Here is a 24,913-nt window from a genome sequence, read left to right on the forward strand (position 1 = left end):
GTCAGACAGTCATAAGGTTAACATGGTCAGACAGTCATTGGGTTAACGGGGTCAGACAGTCATGGGGTTAACGGGGTCAGACAGTCATGGGGTTAACGGGGTCAGACAGTCATGGGGTTAACGGGGTCAGACAGTCATGGGGTTAACATGGTCAGAAAGTCATGGTCAGACAGACATAGGGTTAACAAGTTCATACTGTCATAGAGTTAACAGTGTCAGACAGTCATGGGGTTAACAGGGTCAGACAGTCATGGGGTTAACAGGGTAAGACAGTCATGGGGTTAACAGGGTCAGAAAGTCATGGTTAGACAGACATAGGGTTAACAAGTTCATACTGTCATAGAGTTAACAGTGTCAGACAGTCATGGAGTTAACAGTGTCAGACAGTCATGGGGCTAACAGGGTCAGACAGTCATGGGGTTAACATGGTCAGAAAGTCATGGTCAGACAGTCATAGGGTTAATATGGTAAGGCAGTCATAGAGTTAACAGGGTCAGACAGTCATAGGGTTAACATGGTCAGACAGTCATAGGGTTAACAGCTTCAGACTGTCATGGGGTTAACAGGGTCAGACAGTCATGGGGTTAACAAGGTCAGACAGTCACAGGGTTAACAAGTTCAGACAGTCATGGGGTTAACAAAGTCTGACAGTCATGTGGTTAACAGGGTCAGAGAGTCATAGGGTCAGACAGTCATAGGGTTAACAGCGTCAGACAGTCATGGGGTTAACAGCTTCAGACTGTCATGGGGTTAACAGCTTCAGACTGTCATGGGGTTAACAGCGTCACACAGTCTTGGGGTTAACATGGTCAGACAGTCATAGGGTTAACATGGTCAGACAGCCATGGTCAGACAGTCATAGGGTTAACAGGGTCAGACAGTCATAGGGTTGACATGATCAGACAGCCAAAAAGGTGACAAGTCAGATAGTCATGGGGTTAACAGGGTCAGACAGTCATAGGCTTAACAGGGTCAGACAGTCATGGTCAGACAGTCATAGGGTTAACAGGGTCAGACAGTCATGGTCAGACAATCATGGGGTTAACAGGTTCAGTCAGTCATAGGGTTAACATGGTCAGACAGTTATGGTCAGACAGACATAGGGTTAACAGTGTCTGACAGTCATAAGGTAACATGGTCAGACAGTCATAAGGTTAACATGGTCAGACAGTCATGGGGTTAACGGGGTCAGACAGTCATGGTCAGACAGTCATGGTGTTAACAGGGTAAGACAGTCACAGGGTTAACAGGGTCAGACAGTCATGGTCAGACAATCATGGGGTTAACAGGGTCAGACAGTCATAGGCTTAATAGGGTCAGACTGTCATGGGGTTAACAGGGTCAGACTGTCATGGGGTTAAGAGGGTCAGACAGTCAAGGAAAACATGGTCAGACAGTCAAGATAAACATGGTCAGACAGTCAAGGTAAACATGGTCAGACAGTCATAGGGTTAACAGGTTCAGTCAGTCATAGGGTTAACATGGTCAGACAGTTATGGTCAGACAGACATAGGGTTAACAGTGTCTGACAGTCATAAGGTAACATGGTCAGACAGTCATAAGGTTAACATGGTCAGACAGTCATGGGGTTAACGGGGTCAGACAGTCATGGGGTTAACAGCTTCAGACTGTCATGGGGTTAACAGCATCAGACTGTCATGGGGTTAACAGCGTCAGACTGTCATGGGGTTAACAGGGTCAGACAATCATGGGGTTAACAGGGTCAGACAGTCATGAAGTTAACAGGGTCAGACAGTCATAGGGTTAACAGGGTTCGACAATCATGGGGTTAACAACGTCAGACAGTAATGGGGTTAACAGCTTCAGACTGTCATGGGGTTAACAGCGTCAGAAAGTCTTGGGGTTGACATGGTCAGACAGTCAAGGTAAACATGGTCAGACAGTCAAGGTAAACATGGGTTAGACAGTTAACGTAAACATGGTCAGACAGTCAAGGTAAACATGGTCAGACAGTCATGGTCAGACAGTTATAGGGTTAACTGGGTCAGACAGTCATAGGGCTAACTGGGTCAGACAGTCATAGGGCTAACTGGGTCAGACAGTCATAGGGCTAACTGGGTCAGACAGTCATAGGGCTAACATGGTCAGACAGTCATAGGGTTAACATGGTCAGACAGTCATAGGGTTAACATGGTCAGACAGTCATGGGGTTAACAGGGTCGACAGTCATGGGGTTAACAGGGTCGACAGTCATGGGGTTAACAGCTTCAGACCGTCATGGGGTTAACAGCTTCAGACAGTCATGGGGTTAACAGGGTCAGACAGTCATGGGGTTAACATGGTCAGAAAGTCATGGTCAGACAGTCATAGGGTTAATATGGTAACTCAGTCATGGGGTTAACAGGGTCAGACAGTCATGGGGTTAACAGGGTCAGACAGTCATGGGGTTAACAGCATCAGACTGTCATGGGGTTAACAGCATCAGACTGTCATGGGGTTAACAGCATCAGACAGTCATGGGGTTAACAGCATCAGACAGTCATGGGGTTAACATGGTCAGAAAGTCATGGTCAGACAGTCATAGGGTTAATATGGTAACTCAGTCATAGGGTTAACAGGGTCACACAAACATGGGGTTAACAGCTTCAGACTGTCATGGGGTTAACAGCATCAGATTGTCATGGGGTTAACAGGGTCAGACAGTCATGGGGTTAACAGGGTCAGACAGTCATGGGGTTAACAGGGTCAGACAGTCATGGGGTTAAAAAGGTCAGACAGTCATGGGGTTAACAGGGTCAGAGAGTCATAGGGTTAAAATGGTCAGACAGTCATAGGGTTAAAATGGTCAGACAGTCAAGGTAAACATGGTCAGACAGTCATGGTCAGACAGTCCTAAGGTTAACAGGGTCAGACAGTCATAGGGTTAACAGGGTCAGACAGTCATAGTGTTAACAGGGTCAGACAGTTATGGGGTTAACAGGGTCAGACAGTTATGGGGTTAACAGGGTCAGACAGTCATAGTGTTAACAGCGTCAGACAGTCATGGGGTTAACAGGGTCAGACAGTCATGGGGTTAACAAGGTCAGACAGTCATGGGGTTAACAAGGTCAGAGAGTCAGTGGGTTAACTGGGTCAGACAGTCATGGGGTTAACAAGGTCAGACAGTCATGGGGTTAACAAGGTCAGACAGTCATGGGGTTAACAAGGTCAGAGAGTCATAGGGTCAGAGGGTCAGACAGGGTCAGACATTCATAGGGTTAACAGTGTCAGACATTCATAGGGTTAACAGTGTCAGACAGCACTGATGGGGTAAGAGTCATGGCTGGATATAGAAGTACATTCACAGATGCAGAAGGAGGTGGAGCAGTGGGTCCCAGAAAACAGGAGGAAAAGAGAGAGAGAAGAGAGAAAGGAGAGGAAAAGAGAGGTGCGGAGAGGAGAGAGATGCCTCACAGATAACATTAGAATATGGACATAATGGATTATTTCAGAGGGCATAGAGAGGACAAAGGAAGGGCAAACTGGGTGGTTAGTGATGTAGGTATATCTCACACATGACTGGCTCTCTATCTCACAGGCAGTCATATAATATCACCTTGTATGAGTGTAATACATCAGACGTGGAGCAAGACACGAGCAAACACACACACACACACACACACACACACACACACACACACACACACACACACACACACACACACACACACACACACACACACACACACACACACACAGTGTTCTAACATGCACATCCAGCACTCTTCATCTCCTTGTTGACGTAGTCCTGAAGCTTAAACTTGGGCTCGTTGGGCTCCTTCATAGACCTGTGCTTCAGCTCTCTGAGAGAGAAAGGAAGAGAAGAGAAGGGAGGAGGAAAAGAGACAAATAGATGGAATGGAGTGAGAAGTCGAGTAGGAGGAAGTGGAACAGTGTAGATGAATAGAGAGAGAGAGAGAGTGAGCCGGGGTCTAGGGGCTGAAGGCTAGAGACCCAGGGTCTAGGGGCTAAAGGCTAGAGGACAGGGGCTAAAGGCTAGAGGCCAGGGACTAAAGGCTAGAGGCCAGGGGCTAGGGCTTGTTTCTGGACTGGACCCCTGTGTAGTTTCATACTCACTTGGCCACAGCAGTGAAGGCTAACTCCACATTGAGGCCAGACTTTGCACTGGTCTCCATGTATGGAACCCCAAACTCCTGCAGAGAAACAGACAGGCTGGGCATCTTGAGTTGAACACTCCACATTCACATTGTCTTGAGTGTCTTTGTAGCTAGTCTAGAGCACCAGATATCCTCCCTGATAGCCTGGGGACAAGGTTACTTTGCTGCTAATGGTAACAGTATTAGAGACCATTGTTGCCCTCTGGCTGGCCAGGCAGTAACAAATGATGCGTGTGTTTTAGGCACAGCAGCTAATGACAAAGAATATTGGGCATAAACCCGTATTAACATTCATCATCAGCACCCAGAAGACACAACAACACAGAGACCCACAGGGAAATCATACAGACACTACAACACATCTGTCCTGGAGTGACTATAGTACTGCTGGGAGTGCACCTTCAGTTCAGAACCATTCCAATGAGCAGATTGGAATGCTAGCTATGTGACAAACTATTCCTCAGGCAGGGTGTGCGTGGGAGATTTGTCTCAGCATCCAGCACCATAGTAATGACTAGGCTAATGTGTTTCTCTCTCCAGGTTTATGCTATCAGCACTAGAGGAATGCACCAGACTGGGTTTAAATACTATTTGAAGTCTACTAAATACTTTGAGCATTTGCTTTAGCCTGTCTGGAGAGTCGGATGGGCAGGGTTTGGAATTTTGGGACTTTCTTATTGGTTCCATTGCGCAAAGCAAGCTCAATCAAGCCCATCTAAACTATTTGACATGATTTCATATAGTATCTAAACCCAGGTCTGCAAGGCACCTTGATATTTATATTGTAGCCGTGTTCCACAGCAGTAGTCAGGGGGAATGAGAAAGTGTATTCACATTTCCTGCAACGTTCAAAGTCCTATTTGCACCAGTATCTGTATTCATCTGAGAGTACATCGCTGTGAAATTGAGTTAAACCAAATATTCCTCACTGTTGTATTGTATGCATATGTTAATAGAGAAAATACAAACATATGAAAAAGGAGACTAGATGTCCATCCTGTAGAAGCATGAAAGAGCCTGTAGATAATATCAAGATAGCAGGCCGTGATCCTTGGTGCTAAGATAGTGTACACAAACAGACTACATTCATGTTCTATGGTAAAGTAATATCTCATAAACCTGGCCTTTCTTCTTGATATTTATCTTTGATTTTTGCAGATGGTGCATTTTCCTCCCAATGGTGAAAATCAATATGAATTAGATCAAGGGACTGAGTCCAATAAGAGAGAGAGAGTGCTTTAGCAACATAAACATTTGTTTTCCATGCCAATAAAGCTGCTAGAATTGAATTGAGAAAGAGAGCGAGAGAAAGAGAAAGAGAGAGAGCGAGAGAGAGACAGACAGCGAGCGAATGAGAAAGAGAGAGACAGACAGAGAGAGAGAGACAGACAGAGAGCGAGATATATATACAGAGAGAGAGAGACATAGATACAGAGAGAGAGAGAGAGAGAGAGATACAGAGAGAGATACAGAGAGAGAGAGATACAGAGGAATACAGAGAGAGAGTGCGATACAGAGAGAGAGAGAGAGAGATACAGAGGGAGAAAGACACACAGAGAAAGAGAGATAGATACAGAGCGAGAGAGAGATACAGAGAGAAACAGAGAGAGATACAGAGCGAGAGAGAGAGAGATACAGTTGAAGTCGGAAGTTTACACACACTTAGGTTGGAGTCATTAAAACTTGTTTTTCAACCACTCCACAAATTTCTTGTTAACAAACTATAGTTTGTACATGACACAAGTAATCTTTCCAACAATTGTTTACAAACAGATTATTTGACTTATAATTCACTGTATCACAATTCCAGTGGGTCAGAAGTTGACATACACTAAGTTGACTCTGCCTTAAACAGCTTGGAAAATTCCAGAAAATGATGTCATGGCTTTAGAAGCTTCTGATAGGCTAATTGACATCATTTGAGTCAATTGGAGGTGTACCTGTGGATGTATTTCAAGGCCTACCTTCAAACTTAGTGCCTCTTTGCTTGACATCATGGGGAAATCAAAAGAAATCAGCCAAGACCTCAGAAAACAATTGTAGACCTCCACAAGTCTGGTTCATCCTTGGGAGCAATTTCCAAACACCTGAAGTTACCGCGTTCATCTGTACAAACAATAGTACGCCAGTATAAACACCATGGGACCACACAGTCATACCGCTCAGGAAGGAGACGCGTTCTGTCTCCTAGAGATTAACGTACTTTGGTGAGAAAAGTGCAAATCAATCCCAGAACAACAGCAAAGAACCTTGTGAGGATGCTGGAGGAAACAGGTACAAAAGTATCTATATCCACAGTTAAACGAGGAAGAAGCCACTGCTCCAAAACCGCCATAAAAAAGTCAGACTATGGTTTGCAACTGCACATGGGGACAAAGATCGTATTTCTGGTCTGATGAAACAAAAATAGAACTGTTTGGCCATAATGACCATCGTTATGTTTGGAGGAAAAAGGGGGAGGCTTGCAAGCTGAAGAACACCATCCCAACCGTGAAGCACAGGGGTGGCAGCATCATGTTGTGGGGGTGCTTTGCTGCAGGAGGGACTGGTGCACTTCACAAAATAGATGGCATCATGAGGCAGGAAAATTCTGTGGATATGTTGAAGCAACATCTCAAGACATCTATCAGGAAGTTAAAGCTCGATTGCAAATGGGTCTTCCAAATGGACAATGACCCCAAGCATACTTCCAAAGTTGTGGCAAAATGGCCTAAGGACAACAATGTCAAGGCTATTGGAGTGGCCGTCACAAAGCCCTGACCTCAATCCTATAGAAAATTTGTGGGCAGAACTAAAAAAGCGTGTGCGAGTAAGGAGGCCTACAAACCTGACTCAGTTACACCAGCTCTGTCAGGAGGAATGGGCCAAAATTGACCCAACTTATTGTGGGAAGCTTGTGGAAGGCTACCCGAAACACTTGACCCAAGTTTAAATTGTTTAAGGCAATGCTACCAAATACTAATTGAGTGTATGTACACTTCTGACCCACTGAGAATGTGATGAAAGAAATAAAAGCTGAAATAAAATCACTCTCTCTACTATTATTCTGACATTTCACATTCTTAAAATAAAGTGGTCATCTAACTGACCTAAGACAGGGAATTTTTACTAGGAGTAAATGTCAGGAATTGTGAAAAACTGAGTTTAAATGTATTTGGCTAAGGTGTATGTATACTTCCGACTTCAACTGTAGATACACAGAGAGAGATACAGAGAGAGAGATTCAGATATACAGAGAGAGAGATACAGAGAGAAAGAGAGAGAGAGGGAGACAGTTCATTGACTGTGGTGTCGTTCACTGCTTGAGTCAATCTGCATCTTCCTCAGTATTAATTAATTTCTTTAAAGTGACACTCACCTTGGCCAGCCTCTCTCCATCCTCTCTCTTCACCACCCTCTGCTGCGTGGCATCAGCCTGGGGAGAGATCAGAAAAAGAAAAGCGAGAGAGAGATACCGAAAGAAAGACAGAGAGAGAAAAAGAGAGAAATGAGAAAGGTAGAGATTCCCTGATACCACCGTAGCACCACCATGCATGACTAGCCTCAGTCCTCAGTCTCACTATCATCACCGCAGGGGCATTGTCTTAAAATCATATTGTTCCAGGAGGGTTACATAATGGAAAACAACACATTCCATACAGAATATGGGATCAGACCTAGAATTCTTAATGAGTCTAGATTATGTGTGAGCATTTAAATGAGGGGATGATTCCCGGTGTGTGGGGACTGTTTAGATTAGACTAAACTTCCAGATCAAGCATCTGTTCCCTGTTCTAGTAGTATATGGATGGGACTTATTTATAGTAGCAGTGATTTGTTACATCCCTCCTGCATATGTGCTGATCTGGTGTTGTGTCTGTGTTTTCATCTGGCAGCAGATGTGTCAGTGTTAGAAGCAATTCCAGTAGACTAGAGTTAACTTTATTGTTCCAATGGACACATAGTTTTGAATCAGGAAGTAGACACTGAAGTACTCATAGAACATATACAAGTGAATCCGGACGCTGGGTTACTAAGTAGGCTCAGATTGATGCTCAATGTTAAAACCAGAATGATTGCAACCTGCCTACATGTAGTTTTAGAGTACAGTAGACCAACACAGCTACTGTATTAGGTCAAAGCTGTGTGTTGGAAAACCTTGGTAGAGCATGGGTGGAGTAGGCATTGTGGTGCTCATGTGAATTTCCTTTCTTTTTGAGCTTCAGAAAAATGCATATTCTCACTTAAAAGGTAGATTGAGTGTTTAGTGTTACACTATGAGGATATACTGTGAATAGATCCTCCAACTCCTGGGCTACGTTTATACTGTACAGTTGTTTTAGTTTCTCTGTCTATTGTTTATGGCTGTTGTGTCTGTCTGTTTTCTTTGTGTATGCCTGTCGGTCTGTGTTGTGTCTGGTCCGCCGTCTGGTGTGGCTGCAGGTGTGTCCGTCTGGGTTCAGGCCTATCCAAGGAAACCTCACCTTGTTTCCCAGCAGCATCAGGACCACATCCTGCTGGGCGTAATCATGGATCTCAGTCAGCCAGGCCTGGGGTGGAGATGACAACAAGAGGAAAGACATGATAAGGAAACACTCAGGATACAGAGTGGAGAGTCACTCAGGATACAGAGAGGATAATCACTCAGGACACAGAGACAGAGAGGATAATAACTCAGGATACAGAGGAGAGACACTCAGGATACAGAGAGGAGAGACACTCAAGATACAGAGAGGAGAGACACTCAAGATACAGAGAGGAGAATCACTCAGGATACAGAGAGGAGAGACACTCAGGATACAGAGAGGAGAGACACTCAGGATACAGGGAGGATAATCACTCAAGATACAGGGAGGAGAGACACTCAGGATACAGAGAGGAGAGACACTCAGGATACAGAGAGGAGAGACACTCAGGATACAGAGAGGAGAGACACTCAGGATACAGAGAGGAGAGACACTCAGGATACAGAGAGGAGAGACACTCAGGATACAGAGAGGAGAGACACTCAGGATACAGAGAGGAGAGACACTCAGGATACAGAGAGGAGAGACACTCAGGATACAGAGAGGAGAGACACTCAGGATACAGAGAGGAGAGACACTCAGGATACAGAGAGGAGAGACACTCAGGATACAGAGAGGAGAGACACTCAGGATACAGAGAGAGGAGAGACACTCAGGATACAGAGAGGAGAGACACTCAGGATACAGAGAGGAGAGACACTCAGGATACAGAGAGGAGAGACACTCAGGATACAGAGAGGAGAGACACTCAGGATACAGAGAGGAGAGACACTCAGGATACAGAGAGGAGAGACACTCAGGATACAGAGAGGAGAGACACTCAGGATACAGAGAGGAGAGACACTCAGGATACAGAGAGGAGAGACACTCAGGATACAGAGAGGAGAGACACTCAGGATACAGAAACAGAGAGGAGAGAGGAGAGGCATAGACGAGACAAAGGAGAGAGACAGACAGTCAGACATTCAGAGGAAAAACAAGGACAAGTATGGAAGAAGAGATGCTCATGAGAAAGAGAGGAGTCAGACAGAGACACATATTGTCTGAGGACACAAAAGGACAAGTAGGGAGAGGGAATCCAATAAGACATAGGACAAAGGAAGAACAGAGAGGCTGTTGTAGCTGACAGATAAAAAAAGGTAGAGGAGAGATATTGAATGAAAATGATGGCCAGCACTTGCACATAAATTGTCTTGAGATCTATTACATCAGCAGAACGACTGGAGACTGCAGATACAATAAATGTACAGAAATAAACTTTATTTACAACTTTTGGCCATTTTCAAATTACTCCTGGGGTACAGCACCCACAGACTTATTTACATATCTTTGTAAGGTTAAGAAAGGTTAAGAAATCTTAAGCAAGGAGAGACAGAGGGAGAGAGAGACAGAGGGAGAGAGAGACAGGGGAGAGAGAGACAGGGAGAGAGAGACAGAGGGAGAGAGAGACAGAGGAAGAGAGAGACAGGGAGAGAGAGACAGGGAGAGAGAGACAGGGAGAGAGAGACAGAGGGAGAGAGAGACAGAGACAGAGGGAGTGTATTGGGCAGAATGAGTACAGTCCAAACAGCATCAGCAGTAATAAACCCCTCTAGAGACACGGCCTGGACAGGGCATAAGGGAAATAATAAAAAGCTTTATTACACACCAGCCCATATAATCACTGTCACCTGGCAACCCAATGCCTCATCATCACAACAACAACAGTAACACTTCTGACCACTGAGCAGCAAGAAGGCCAGGCCATACATCCATGCCATCGTTAATAGGTTTTTAAATCGACTGGGGCATAGATCCACCTCTCGCCAACATAATATCCCTCATCTCAGCTGTACTCCGTGCAGAGCACCACTATAATGATGCTTAATTGCTCCATCCCAGTGAAAAAGTCCACATAGGCTTTCTGACTGCACCGCAATCAATCCTCCTTTCTGTTTGAACATGGAGACGAGAGTCTGTTTCTCCAAGTTGGGACTCTTCTAATTACATCTGGAGATGACGTGGTAGGTGTAACGATTTAACCCCTCGGTCACATGGAGATGACCTGGTGGGTGTAACGATTTAACCCCTCGGTCACATGGAGATGACCTGGTGGGTGTAACGATTTAACCCCTCGGTCACATGGAGATGACCTGGTGGGTGTAACGATTTAACCCCTCGGTCACATGGAGATGACCTGGTGGGTGTAACGATTTAACCCCTCGGTCACATGGAGATGACCTGGTGGGTGTAACGATTTAACCCCTCGGTCACATGGAGATGACCTGGTGGGTGTAACGATTTAACCCCTCGGTCACATGGAGATGACCTGGTGGGTGTAACGATTTAACCCCTCGGTCACATGGAGATGACCTGGTGGGTGTAACGATTTAACCCCTCGGTCACATGGAGATGACCTGGTGGGTGTAACGATTTAACCCCTCGGTCACATGGAGATGACCTGGTGGGTGTAACGATTTAACCCCTCGGTCACATGGAGATGACCTGGTGGGTGTAACGATTTAACCCCTCGGTCACATGGAGATGACCTGGTGGGTGTAACGATTTAACCCCTCGGTCACATGGAGATGACCTGGTGGGTGTAACGATTTAACCCCTCGGTCACATGGAGATGACCTGGTGTGTGTAACGATTTAACCCCTCGGTCACATGGAGATGACCTGGTGGGTGTAACGATTTAACCCCTCGGTCACATGGAGATGACCTGGTGGGTGTAACGATTTAACCCCTCGGTCACATGGAGATGACCTGGTGTGTGTGTGTGTGTGTAAGTGTGTGTTTACGTTTGTGTGTGAGGAATGGGAGAGACACCCTGTGGTAAACCCATTAGAGACCTTACAGGGAAATCGGTGATGACATCAGGTCTACCACGGTCCATGTTGAGCACATATTAGTAGGAGAAGTTAAATAATGACCTCTCTGTTAATAGCTGTGTCACATACTGATGACCTGTTAGTTAGAGGCCTATAAAGTGCTCCGGGGGATGTTTCCCCTTGGTACAGATCCAGGATCAGCTTCCCCTCCCTCTATCCTAACCTGAACCATTAGTGGGGGAAAAAAATCAGGGTCTTGGGGAAACATGACCCTTCTACCAATAAAGTCCTCTGACGTCACTGGTCATGTTGGGGGAAAAGAGACTGTTCAATCCATCCAGGCCCTATGGCAGAACGGTGCTCCAATGCTGACACTTATCCAATCAAAACATCATTAGGAGTGTGCATCTAGCGTACTGTTTGGGAGAAGAGTGGAGAATCAGGACGTAGCCTTTGCCTTAATCTGATGACACACACTAGTGTGGAGTTGTCTGGCCAACTTTTGTCCAACTGGAGGTGGAGTTTCCATCTTCAAAGCCTCTCATTCACATTCAAGCCCATCATCACCTCTGTAAGGCAATGCCCACATCTGATAGAATAAGGGATGAGGACACTCTGCAGCCAAATAACCCCCCCACCCATCTGCAGCATGTATACACCAGCCTATTGCCACATCATCCCATCCCCTCACCTGGATCAGCAGCAGAACTGGGTTCAACATGTTTGAAATACTTAAGATGTGATCGATTGAGCTTGCCTTGGCACAATTTAACCAATGGAGTAGTCCGAAAACTCCACCCACTTCAGGCAGGCTAACGCTAACTCAAAGTTTTCTAATACTATTTGAACCCAGGTCTCAGTACTCAGATCAGCTACACCTCCAAACCAAGGAAGAAACCCTGGCTCCCAGCTCTGCCCATCCAGCATCCAGCCACATCTAACAGAATGACATATGAGCCACAATAAACCTAGCGCATTTGCATTGGATGGCCACACTCAAAGCAGATGCCACTGCACAGCCACACTCTATGCTGTGCTGCTCTTTTTCAAATGTTGAAGGCCTATGTCTGGACTTGGTAAGCTTGCGTTGATGTTTTAATGTTGTACTGTGCCTTTAAACTGTGAAGCTAAAGGATAAAAGATACTTGACTTGATATCTAATCAAACTTCAAGGGATAGTTCAACCAAATGACATATTGGTTTCCTTACTCTGAATCCTGTTTTCTTTGTAATGTGGGTTCACTATCCCTTTAACTATCCGATAAACCTCAAACACATCCCACTGGGCAAAAATGGGTTGAATCAATGTTGTTTCCACATCATTTCAACTAGAGGTCGGCCGATTAATCGGAATGGCCGATTAATTAGGGCCGATTTCAAGTTTTCATAACAATCGGTAATCTGCATTTTTGGACACCGATTATGGCCGATTACATTGCACTCCACGAGGAGACTGCGTGGCAGGCTGACTACCTGTTATGCGAGTGCAGCAAGGAGCCAAGGTAAGTTGCTAGCTAGCATTAAACATATCTTATAAAAAAAAAAACAATCTTAACATAATCACTAGTTAACTACACATGGTTGATGATATTGCTAGTTTAACTAGCTTGTCCTGCGTGGGAAAAAAATCAATGTGGTGCCTGTTAATTTATCATTGAATCATAGCCTACTTTGCCAAACGGGTGATTTAATTAACAAGCGCATTCGCGAAAAAAGCACTGTCGTTGCACCTATGTGTACCTAACCCTAAACATCAATGCCTTTTTTTAAATCAATACACAAGTATATATTTTTAAACCTGCATATTTAGTTAATATTGCCTGCTAACATGAATTTCTTTTAACTAGGGAAATTGGGTCACTTCTCTTGCGTTCTGTGCAAGCAGAGTCAGGGTATATGCAGCAGTTTGGGCCGACTGGCTCGTTCCGAACTGTGTGAAGACCATTTCTTCCTAACACAGACCGTAATTAATTTGCCAGAATTGTACATAATTATGACATAACATTGAAGGTTGTGCAATGTAACAGCAATATTTAGACTTAGGGATGCCACCCGTTAGATAAAATACAGAACGGTTCCATATTTCACTGAAATAATAAACTATTTGTTTTCGAAATGATAGTTTCCGGATTTGACCATATTAATGACCTAAGGCTTGTATTTCTGTGTGTTATTATATTATAATTAAGTCTATCATTTGATAGAGCAGTCTGACTGAGCGGTGGTAGGCAGCAGCAGGCTCGTAAGCATTCATTCAAACAGCACTTTCCTGCATTTTCCAGCAGCTCTTCGCTGTGCTTCAAGCACAGCGCTGTTTATGACTTCAAGCCTATCAACTCCTGAGATTAGGCTGGCAATACTAAAGTACCTATTAGAACATCCAATAGTCAAAGGTATATGAAATGCAAATGGTATAGAGAGAAATAGTCCTATAATAACTACAACCTAAATCTTCTTACCTGGGAATATTGAAGACTCAGGTTAAAAGGAACCACCAGCTTTCATATGTTCTGAGCAAGGAACTTAAAGTTAGCTTTTTTACATGGCACATATTGCACTTTTACTTTCTTCTCCAACACTTTGTTTTTGCATTATTTAAACCAAATTGTACATGTTTCATTATTTATTTGAGTAAATTGATTTTATTGATGTATTATATTAAGTTAAAATAAGTGTTCATTCAGTATTGTTGTAATTGTCATTATTACAAATATATGTATATAAAAAAATATAAAAACGGCTGATTAATCGGTATCGGCTTTTTTTTTGGTCCTCCAAAAATCGGTATCGGTGTTGAAAATCATAATCGGTCGACCTCTAATTTCAACCCACAAATTCTATGTGATGACATTAAATGAAAGTGGAAAACTGATTTGATTTGAAAAAAGTAATCAGTGTAAGGGAATTATGTATTTTTTTTACCCAACTTTGAACCGAAATCCAATGACATAGTGATAATTCTGGGGGGATTTCAGGTTGAATTCACGTCATTTGACAACTCAACCAAATGTAAATCAAAACTAGACGTTGAACTGATATCTGTGCCCAGTGGGATGCCATTAGTTAGTCACTCAAACAGAATAATAGTGATAAAAGGTGAAGTCATTGACTCATTAGAGCACATTGGATACCACGTCAACACTTTAATGATCCTAATGTGAGTCTGTGCGTCCTTAATAGCCAATGGGTCTCTCATAGACTCAAGTGGAGTTACTGACAAAACAACATCTCCATGCCTGTACAGGGGGGTGGGATCAGCTGTAGAAACACGGTGTGATAGTTTGATCCAAGATCTGTTTGTGTCTTGCCAACTCCTATGGTCATTGTCATGTTTGGACACAAACAGATCTGGGACCAGGCTAACTCCTCAGCCCAAATATAAGCGTTGCGTTGTCATCAGCGTCGTGTCAATGCAACCCTCTACCTCCTACACAGAGCATGTTGTTTTGAGGAATGGAAGAGTATCTTTATTTTCCCTACTGTAGTAGTCAATGTAGCTAGCTAGCTTGAGTTTCTGCTAGCTAGAAGCTTCTTGACTTCATAAATCTGAGTAAAATAGCCAGTGGTGTCTAGTGGAGGCCATATGCAACCAAAATCAACTTTATTTCTCATTATTTCAATTCACTAAATAGAATGAACCCGCGTCAGCCTTACAGCCTTTTTTTACCTCTGCGATTCTTGAGCTTGGATGCTGCCAGTGGACGTGACGCAACACGGGCAGTATAGCAGCTTTCATTGATTTCAAAGGAAGCATTCCCTCAATGGTCCGATGGCTGTAGTGTAGCATCGTAGCATACCCACAATGCCCAGTTTGAACATAAAAGGGGGGCGGAAACAAGGTGTTCAATTCACGACTGAGCAAAAACCTTCTGTGGTGTTGTGAATTTCCACTTCAGCTGTAACCAGAATTAGCATGCACTTTCAAAATCTACTTTGCAACCTCCATGTGCACGTCCCTGTGCGATGGCTGATTGTTGAATGTTCATTTTTACATAAAAGGGCAGCATTACTCAGTGCAGCATTGTGTGATGACATCCAGGAGAATAGGGTTATGATGGACTGCTATTTTAAAGGCAAAGCGTGGAATGCTCCCTCTTTCCCACTCCCTCTCTCTTCCCCTCCCTCTTCCTCCCCATTTCTCTCCCTCTCTCCCATCTTGTATTGTGTGGTTGATGGCTATTGTAAAAGGCTTTACATTAGGCCCAACATGGAGCGCTAGCCATATTTCCATTAGTATGTCTATCAATGTGCTGTTAAGCCCAGACAGTTACTACTAACTAAATCCAGATGGTTGAGTTGTCTTGCAGTACAGCCAGGTGTTTTTCATTACCAACCACCAAGGGAAGGCTTCTCTGTTTATGTTGTAATTTGTCAGTGTTGTATTTGTATAGTAATTGAGTGAGTTTGGGTCCCTCTGGTGTGTGTGTAGTGTGTGTAGTGTGCAGAGGTGTAAAGTAATTAGTAACAGAGGGTTGAATTGGTGAAAGACATGTTTTTATATGGAGGCTGAAGTATATTGAAGTCTGGCAACTTTATGGTTTATGCACTTTATTTTGTATTGCTTTTTTATTTATCAATACACTATTTGCTTTGAATGTTTAATTTATTTTCAAATGTTAATAGTATATTTTTTACAAATACTTACGTTTTTTTTAACATACAGATGTGCCTTCTTGTACTTAGTTCCTACTGTACATTAATTTCCTCACTTCCTGTAATGCATGGAAAAGATCACGTGTAAACAACATTCAGGTAACCTTACTGAAATTAGCTAATTGTCAAGGTCAATGTTTTTATTTAACTCAAATACTTTTACTCTGAGCACTTTTTCTATGAGTCGTTCCAGTAATTTTACCTCTACTTGAGTAGGATATTTCAGTACTTTTTCCAACCCTGGTAGTGTGTAGTGTGCGCCATGCATGTAGCCGTGTGTGTGTGAAAACATCTTCTAACCTCTGTAATGTATGCCTATCTGGACAGACGATGGTTGGCTATAAGAAGATGAAGACAGATAATACATGTAGTTAACACTCATACCTCCTCAGCCTGTTAGGAGAGAAGCCATCCCTTTGTCTGAGTGTTCACTATAGGAAATCAGATTTGTGTTTTAATGTTCTCAGCGCTAATGAGGTCAGGGATGTTTAGGCAGGGCTCAGTTCATTAGGCTCCAAAACAGAAGAAAACAAACTTATTGGAATACCTTGACTCATCCAATAAGAAACGCTAATTTCCGTTGCAAAGCGTTTTAAAATGTTTTCCTTTGTGTGACCTAATATACACAACCCAGGTAATAACCCAGGAGAGAGGCACCATGGGCCAAGGAAGGGAGGGGGAGACCCTGCCTCCACAACCCAGCCTCCAGGCCACCTCTTCAGGCTGATGAATGCCCTCAGAGCCTGCCTGAGAGTACACAACCTTACTCACCCAGATAAACAGGGAGGCAGATGGAGACAGAGGATGTTAGAGGGGCCATTTACTTGTGTTTACAATGTAAACCAAGGAGACATTAAAACAGTCATGTCTATGGTTGAGATCATGGTTGGGGTCAATTCAATTTCAACTCAGTCAATTCAGGAAGTAAACTGAAACCTAAATTAGGAATTTCAACTTACTTCCTTAATTGACATAATTGAGTTAAACTTGGGTCGTCTTTTTGAAGATTATAGAACAGAGTGATTCAGGGGAGTAGAGTGTGTAATACCCAATTCAGGACAGTGTACAAGGTCTCCCACAGTAAATTCGTTCCCCACTTATTTACATTCTACATGACCAACTGTCATTTACTCAATTGAGCACTTTGCTACTTATCGACTAGATGTGAGCACATGAATACAGACATGAGTAATCGGTGATGGATCAACATATTTTGATTTGAATGTTGTACTATTGATTCATTCTTGACACTTTATTGCTTGGAACTTGACTGGAAAAGACACAATGTCACATTGCTCATCGTCAACGCAACTCACTCCCTATCAGGGCAACAGAGTAACAAACTAAAACAGAACTGAGTCGTTGGCTCTCCTTAACCTTGTCTGACTAGTAAAGCACTGCATTTCCTATTGGTGCACCACAGAACAGCACAACACAGCAGAATACCATGAGGGGCCTTATTCCTAACCAGACCAGTTGAGCCAGGGGTAAATAATTGTTATTCCTCAACCTGGCATCGCCGGACATGACCAAACTGGCAACCCTGAATATGACAACCTTCATGTGTCAAAACCTGTTATTCTCCAACAAGAAAAGGTTTACTGGAATACAACTTCTCCTTCTATTGAATAGCTGAGACAAAGGACCATGGTTAGGATATACTCCAACCTGGCAACCTCGAACACAAGGACCTTCGTATCTCAGTCTCATAACAAGAAATCCAGTTTACTGGAATAAAACCTCTCCTTCTAAATCATGAGGAGCCTTACTTCTATTCCCAGACCAACTAAGCCAACGCACGGGCTATGGTTGTTGTCCAACCGGGCAACCCTGAACACAACCAACCCTCAACACAAGTATCTTTGTGTATCATAACTTGTGTATCATAACAAATTGTTATTTTCAAACCTGGCCTCCCTAAACATTTATTAAACAAGACATTTCTCCAACATGGCAACCTTGAACACACGGCCCTTCATGTCTCATAACCATTCTCCAACAATAAATCAAGTTGACTGGAACACAACCTCTCCCCTCTATTCGACAGCTTGGCTATAAATGTCCTCTGGTCCCATTTTGACTTGTAATTAACCAAAACCAGTAATTAACCATTATTGAGCTGTTTACGGCTGGTTCCCCCTCATGGGTAATTTCACCTCCAATGCCGCAACCATAATTCTTTCCAGGTGACATCTTGTCCCCATCTATCCCGGGGAACGGTAGAACAACAACATCCTTCAGCATGCGGGGGAGGATAAAGTCACTAGTGAAATGGAAAGATACACAGAGAGATTGGATATTAATACTGTCAGGCTGGAATTTAATTAAAATGGCCAAAAAACTAAATATAATTGACATATACAGTATAGGAGTTGTCAAAACAGAACAAACAGATCTGGGACTAGGCAAGAGGATGAAGACATCACAAACAGATCTGGGACCAGGCAAGAGGATGAAGACATCACAAACAGATCTGGGACTAGGCAAGAGGATGAAGACATCACAAACAGATCTGGGACCAGGCAAGAGGATGAAGACATCACAAACAGATCTGGGACCAGGCAAGAGGATGAAGACATCACAAACAGATCTGGGACCAGGCAAGAGGATGAAGACATCACAAACAGATCTGGGACCACATTTTTACATTTACATTTTAGTCATTTAGCAGACGCTCTTATCCAGAGCGACTTACAAATTGGTGCATTCACCTATAATATCCAGTGGAACAACCACTTTACAATAGTGCATCTAAATCTTTTAAGGGGGGGGTTAGAAGGATTACTTTATCCTATCCCAGGTATTCCTTGAAGAGGTGGGGTTTCAGGTGTCTCCGGAAGGTGGTGATTGACTCCGCTGTCCTGGCGTCGTGAGGGAGCTTGTTCCACCATTGGGGTGCCAGAGCAGCGAACAGTTTTGACTGGGCTGAGCGGGAACTGTGCTTCCTCAGAGGTAGGGAGGCGAGCAGGCCAGAGGTGGATGAACGGAGTGCCCTTGTTTGGGTGTAGGGCCTGATCAGAGCCTGAAGGTATGGAGGTGCCGTTCCCCTCACAGCTCCGTAGGCAAGCACCATGGTCTTGTAGCGGATGCGAGCTTCGACTGGAAGCCAGTGGAGAGAGCGGAGGAGCGGGGTGACGTGAGAGAACTTGGGAAGGTTGAACACCAGACGGGCTGCGGCGTTCTGGATGAGTTGTAGGGGTTTAATGGCACAGGCAGGGAGCCCAGCCAACAGCGAGTTGCAATAATCCAGGCAAGAGGCAAGAGGATGAAGACATCACAAACAGATCTGGGACCAGGCAAGAGGATGAAGACATCACAAACAGATCTGGGACCGGGCTAGAGGATGAAGACAGCACAAACAGATCTGGGACCAGGCTAGAGGATGAAGACAGGACAAACAGATCTGGGACCAGGCTAGAGGATGAAGACAGGACAAACAGATCTGGGACCAGGCAAGCGAATGAAGACAGCACAAACAGATCTGGGACCAGGCAAGAGGATGAAGACATCACAAACAGATCTGGGACCGGGCTAGAGGATGAAGACAGCACAAACAGATCTGGGACCAGGCTAGAGGATGAAGATACCAGTGAAAAGAGAAGCATACAGAGAGACACACAGTGGAGTTCTACTCTCGGGATGGAATGTAATTCAAAACACAGTATATGTATTCCAATCACAGAAGGACCAGGTACAGTCGTGGCCAAAAGTTTTGAGAATGACAAATATAAATTTTATATTAAGTCTACTGACTCAGTTTGTATGATGGCAATTTGCATATACTCCAGAATGTTATGAAGAGTGATCAGATGAATTGCAAAGTCCCTCTTTGCCATACAAATTAACTGAATCCCACAAAAACATTTCCACTGCATTTCAGCCCTGCCACAAAAGGACCAGCTGACATCATGTCAGTGATTCTCTCGTTAACACAGGTGTGAGTGTTGACGAGGACAAGGCTGGAGATCACTCTGTCATGGTGATTGAGTTGAAATAACAGACTGGAAGCTTCAAAAGGAGGGTGGTGCTTAGAATCATTGTTCTTCCTCTGTCAGCCATGGTTACCTGCAAGGAAACATGTGCCGTCATCATTACTTTGCACAAAAAGGGCTTCACAGGCAAGGATATTGCTGCCAGTAAGATTGCACCTAAATCAACCATTTATCGGATCATCAAGAACATCAAGGAGAGCGGTTCAATTGTTGTGAGGAAGGCTTCAGGGTGCCCAAGAATGTCCAGCAAGCACCAGGACCGTCTCCTAAATTTGATTCAGCTGCGGGATCGGGGCACCACCGGTACAGAGCTTGCTCAGGAATGGCAGCAGGCAGGTATGAGTGCATCTGCACGCACAGTGAAGCAAAGACTTTTGGAGGATGGCCTAGTGTCAAGAAGGGCAGCAAAGAAGCCACTTCTCTCCAGGAAAAACATCAGGGACAGACTGATATTCTGCAAAAGGTACCGGGATTGGACTGCTGAGGACTGGGGTAAAGTCATTTTCTCTGATGAATCCCCTTTCCGATTGTTTGGGCATCCGGAAAAAAGCTTGTCCGGAGAAGACAAGGTGAGCGCTACCACAGTAAAGCATCCTGAGACCATTCATGTGTGGGGTTGCTTCTCAGCCAAGGGAGTGGGCTCACTCACAATTTTGCCTAAGAACACAGCCATGAATAAAGAATGGTACCAACACATCCTCCGAGAGCAACTTCTCCCAACCATCCAGGAACAGTTTGGTGATGAACAATGCCTTTTCCAGCATGATGGAGCACCTTGCCATAAGGCAAAAGTGGTAACTATGTGGCTTGGGGAACAAAACATCGATATTTTGGGTCCATGGCCAGGAAACTCCCCAGACCTTAATCCCATTGAGAAGTTGTGGTCAATCCTCAAGAGGCGGGTGGACAAACAAAAACCCACAAATTCTGACAAATTCCAAGCATTGATTATGCAAGAATTGGCTGCCATCCGTCAAGATGTGGCCCAGAAGTTAATTGACAGCATGCCAGGGCAGATTGCAGAGGTCTTGAAAAAGAAGGGTCAACACTGCAAATACTGACTCATGTAATTGTCAATAAAAGCCTTTGACACTTATGAAATGCTTGTAATTATACTTCAGTGTTCCATAGTAACATCTGACAAAAATATCTAAAGACACTGAAGCAGCAAACTTTGTGAAAATTAATATTTGTGTCATTCTCAATACTTTTGGCCACGACTGTATACAGGATACAGTGTAGGCAGACAGCCTGAAGGAAAACTTATGACTGAATCCTGGCTTTGGAGACGGGTCTTTGATATAAGAAGTGACTGGTCACCTGCTAAGGCATTTAGCACACACTGACTACGACTAGCAGGACAGACAATCCTGCTATGGAGAAACATCCTGTGACTCAAGACAGCTCAGTTGTAATCATGACAGCTCAGGTGTAGAAGAATATAAATCTTAAAGGGAGAGAGGGAGAGAGAGAGAGAGAGAAAGAGCAGAAAAGAGAGAATGATAAAGAGTGAGCGATTGAATGAGAAAACGAACAGACATTGTAATTAACCTCACCTTTACTAGTGTTGGAACGTGGGTGTGATGACAGGCCCTAGATGAATAGGAGCTGTGTGATTAACAGCCTATTAGGAAAGGAGACAGTGGCCTGGTGAATACTAAACAACCACAGGCATTTAGAGATACGGCTAGCTACGCTACGGCCGCACAGGGATGATTTAGACAGCAAAGGGCTGTTCCACAAAGTGCTTTTTAAACGAGTGAAACACAAAGAGAGACAAACCCAACCAAATCTAAAATGTTCTCTATTTCACCCTCCCTCTCCGCCTGTTTCTGTATTTACACAAACAAACTGGTATATTTGTATTGCCACTGCAACAGACATTAGCATACTGTTTGTGTAAATAAGCACCATCTCTCCAGCCTAGTGGTGGTGATGACCTGTGTTCATTAAAACAAAGTAAACACCAAATATACTTACAGTTCAGAGAACGTTTCTCTTTTCTTTTCCAGATGAACCTCAAAGGGTATTTTGTGAAGTCGGTTCTCATTACATTCAACAATTATCCGGCGCTAAGTCAGGGCATCACTCCCCCTCCCTCTCTCTCTCCCCCTCTCCCTCTCTCCTCCACAGTGTTGACACCAATCCATTTTCCACAGCAGCTTTAACGTGTTACACATCCTTTATGTCCAATTACACACCCGCTTATCAACCTGTTGGAGAGACGAGAGGAGAGACTTTTTACCAGCCGCGAGGACGGTGTAAATAATTGAACGCTCTGAACTGAGGTCCTGCTCTCCAATGGTTTCCATTGAACTGAATTGACAAAAGTTAACACCTTCAGCACTGGACAGAGAATACGGATTCTCCTCATGATTAAATGAAATGTAATTTTAGTAAAGTGTTATATCAGGCAGAGAGACGTTGGCAGACATATTGTTGGAGGTCAGTCTTCAAAGTCTACAGCTAGTTCACTGAGGAGAAGGTTCTTGAAGAACCTTATGGCTCTTTCTCAGTGGAGAAGGTTCTTGAAGCTAACTAGTTATTCATCTTTCCTCAATTCCTCATGTCCTCTCTCCTTGCCTCCTTCTCAAAACACATTGGAGGAGGAGATTCAAGGTCTCTTCCCTTAGGTCTTCTCATCCAATGCATTTTGAGAAGGTGGTTAGGAGAAAGGACACAAGTAACCAAGGAAAGACAAACTGAGAAAGGAGTTACTCCTCCAATACCCCACAATGCACCTGGCATGCAAATAATCCTCTCATTCCCAGGAGGAAATTACATGTTCGTAAGGTGCAATCTGGCCCCACCATACGTGGTTCACCCCACTGGCAGGAAGTGATGCGCAGAGGGGGTTATCAGTGAGGTCCAATCAGAACAGCAGGACTCAGTCGGACACCACTTATCCCAGGGGGCGTAATAACAAACTACACCACAGACTATGGTTTAAGGGGATATAGGCACTCCATCCTAGGGTTGAAGTCTAATTCCGGTACTATCTATGGCCAAATGCATATGCAGCCAAATGGCAAATTATTAGGTGACAGAGGGTGGCAGAGGGAGTGATCTATTTCTGGGACTCTGGCTGGCATCAACCCTCCATCCCTCCAACCCTGGAATCAAGTACTAAGTCATACTAAGTCATGTTTTGCAGAGGGGTCAAATACTTGTTTCCCTCATTAAAATGCAAATCAATTTCTAACATTTTTGACATGCGTTTTTCTGGATTTTTTTGTTGTTATTCTGTCTCTCACTGTTCAAATAAACCTACCATTAAAATTATAGACTGATCATTTCTTTGTCAGTGGGCAAACGTACAAAATCAGCAGGGGATCAAATACTTTTTTCCCTCACTGTATATGTGTGTGTGTCCCGACATGCAGCAGGACTCCGGCAGAACTCCCATCAGAGTGACTGATGGTTTGGATATGTGGGGCTGTGGAGGGCCACGGTCAGGGCCCAAATGACAGAGAGTCTGCTGGGAGGGAGGGATAGAAGGATGACTGGAGCTGATATGTTAACCTCAAGCTGTGCACTGAACAGTAAAAGAAAGCGGAAGAGAGAGAGAGAGAAGGGGAGAGGGTGGGTGAGAGAGAGAAGGGGAGAGGGTGGGTAGAGAGAGAGAAGGGGAGAGGGTGGGTGGAGAGAGAGAAGGGGAGAAGGTGGGGTGGAGAGAGAGAAGGGGAGAGGGTGGGGGGAGAGAGAGAAGGGGAGAGGGTGGGGGGGAGAGAGAGAAGGGGGAGAGAGACAAGGGTAGAGGGTGGGGGAGAGAGAAAAGGGGAGAGGGTGGGGAGAGAGAGAAGGGTAGAGGGTTCGGGGGGAGAGAAGGGGAGAAAGAGCGGAGAAAGAGGGGGAGAGGGTGGGGGGAGAGAGAGGGGGGAAAGGGTGGGGTAGCGAAATTCAGTCTCTCTAGTAAAATAGAGAGACTGAAGGAGAAAGAAGGTGAGACAGGTGGATGCAGAAAGGAGAAGAAAGAGAGAAAGACAGAAAGAGAAAAGAGAATGATTGAAAAGGTGAGAAAGGGGTGTTTGTGGCATGTTGTGTACCTGACAGGGGTGTGTCGTGGAGTGACAGGTGGGAGAACGTGAGGGCACTGCAGATACCATGTTTGTTGTTGTTTGTCCTACTTAGCTTTGATTGGAGGGCAGGGTGACAATGTCCTGGGTTTTGCCATTGGTTACAGCATCAATCTTGCAACCTTTAATCGATTGTATAGTACAGAGCCAAAATACATTGCTGTGTTACTCAGTGTTATACGGCATCATACCAAACTCCCAGATGTTTGTGTCACACTGTTGTGTAAGCTCTGAGGGGTTTTCCCTGGCTGACTGACAGTGCTGTTCTGCCTGCTCTTTGATCATCTGAGTTTCTTCATAAACAGACAGGCAGCACTGTGTAATCTGGCTCACAGAAACAGGCAGTCACGGTAAAATGGCTCTGAAGAAAGCACTCGCTAGTTATATTGTCTCCATCCCAAATGGCACCCTATTCCCTTTATAGGGCCCCTTGTTTTCGTAAAGCAGTGCACTATATGGGGACTAGGGTGCCATTTTGGACACAGACCATGTGGAGAATCTAGGGATTCTGGGAGAATCTAGGCCTCATCTCCAGGGAGGGGGAACATGATCGACCTGAAAGCTAGGATAAACCTTGCGAAGGAAAGAAAGTCACTTGTTGAGATTACCATGTTTCAGGACATGCTGTTTGTGCTGGTGTATAAAGTACTCTCTACTGCACCTGTATCCTCTCATACACAAACACACATAGAGAACTTGCATGGACACACACACACACACTGCCTGAACAGGTAGGAGCAACATGGTGGCTGAGTC

General features: G+C 44.4%; 1 protein-coding gene across 1 annotated transcript in view; it reads right to left on the bottom strand.

Annotated features, from left to right (window-relative positions):
• Positions 1 to 2,967: 2,967 nt before the first annotated feature.
• LOC106593051 (ras-related protein Rab-26) overlaps positions 2,968 to 24,913 on the bottom strand; it is a 103,973-nt gene continuing 82,027 nt past the window's right edge. Inside the window, exons 6-9 of the mRNA XM_045715666.1 lie at positions 8,582 to 8,647; positions 7,477 to 7,533; positions 4,078 to 4,154; positions 2,968 to 3,803 (exon numbers count right to left, since the gene is read on the bottom strand). Of these exons, the coding sequence (XP_045571622.1) occupies positions 3,704 to 3,803; positions 4,078 to 4,154; positions 7,477 to 7,533; positions 8,582 to 8,647 (300 nt within the window). The 3' untranslated portion in view covers positions 2,968 to 3,703. The remainder of the gene's footprint in view (positions 3,804 to 4,077; positions 4,155 to 7,476; positions 7,534 to 8,581; positions 8,648 to 24,913) is intronic.

Source organism: Salmo salar, chromosome ssa03, assembly GCF_905237065.1.
Source record: "Salmo salar chromosome ssa03, Ssal_v3.1, whole genome shotgun sequence".
Lineage (NCBI taxonomy): Eukaryota > Metazoa > Chordata > Actinopteri > Salmoniformes > Salmonidae > Salmo > Salmo salar.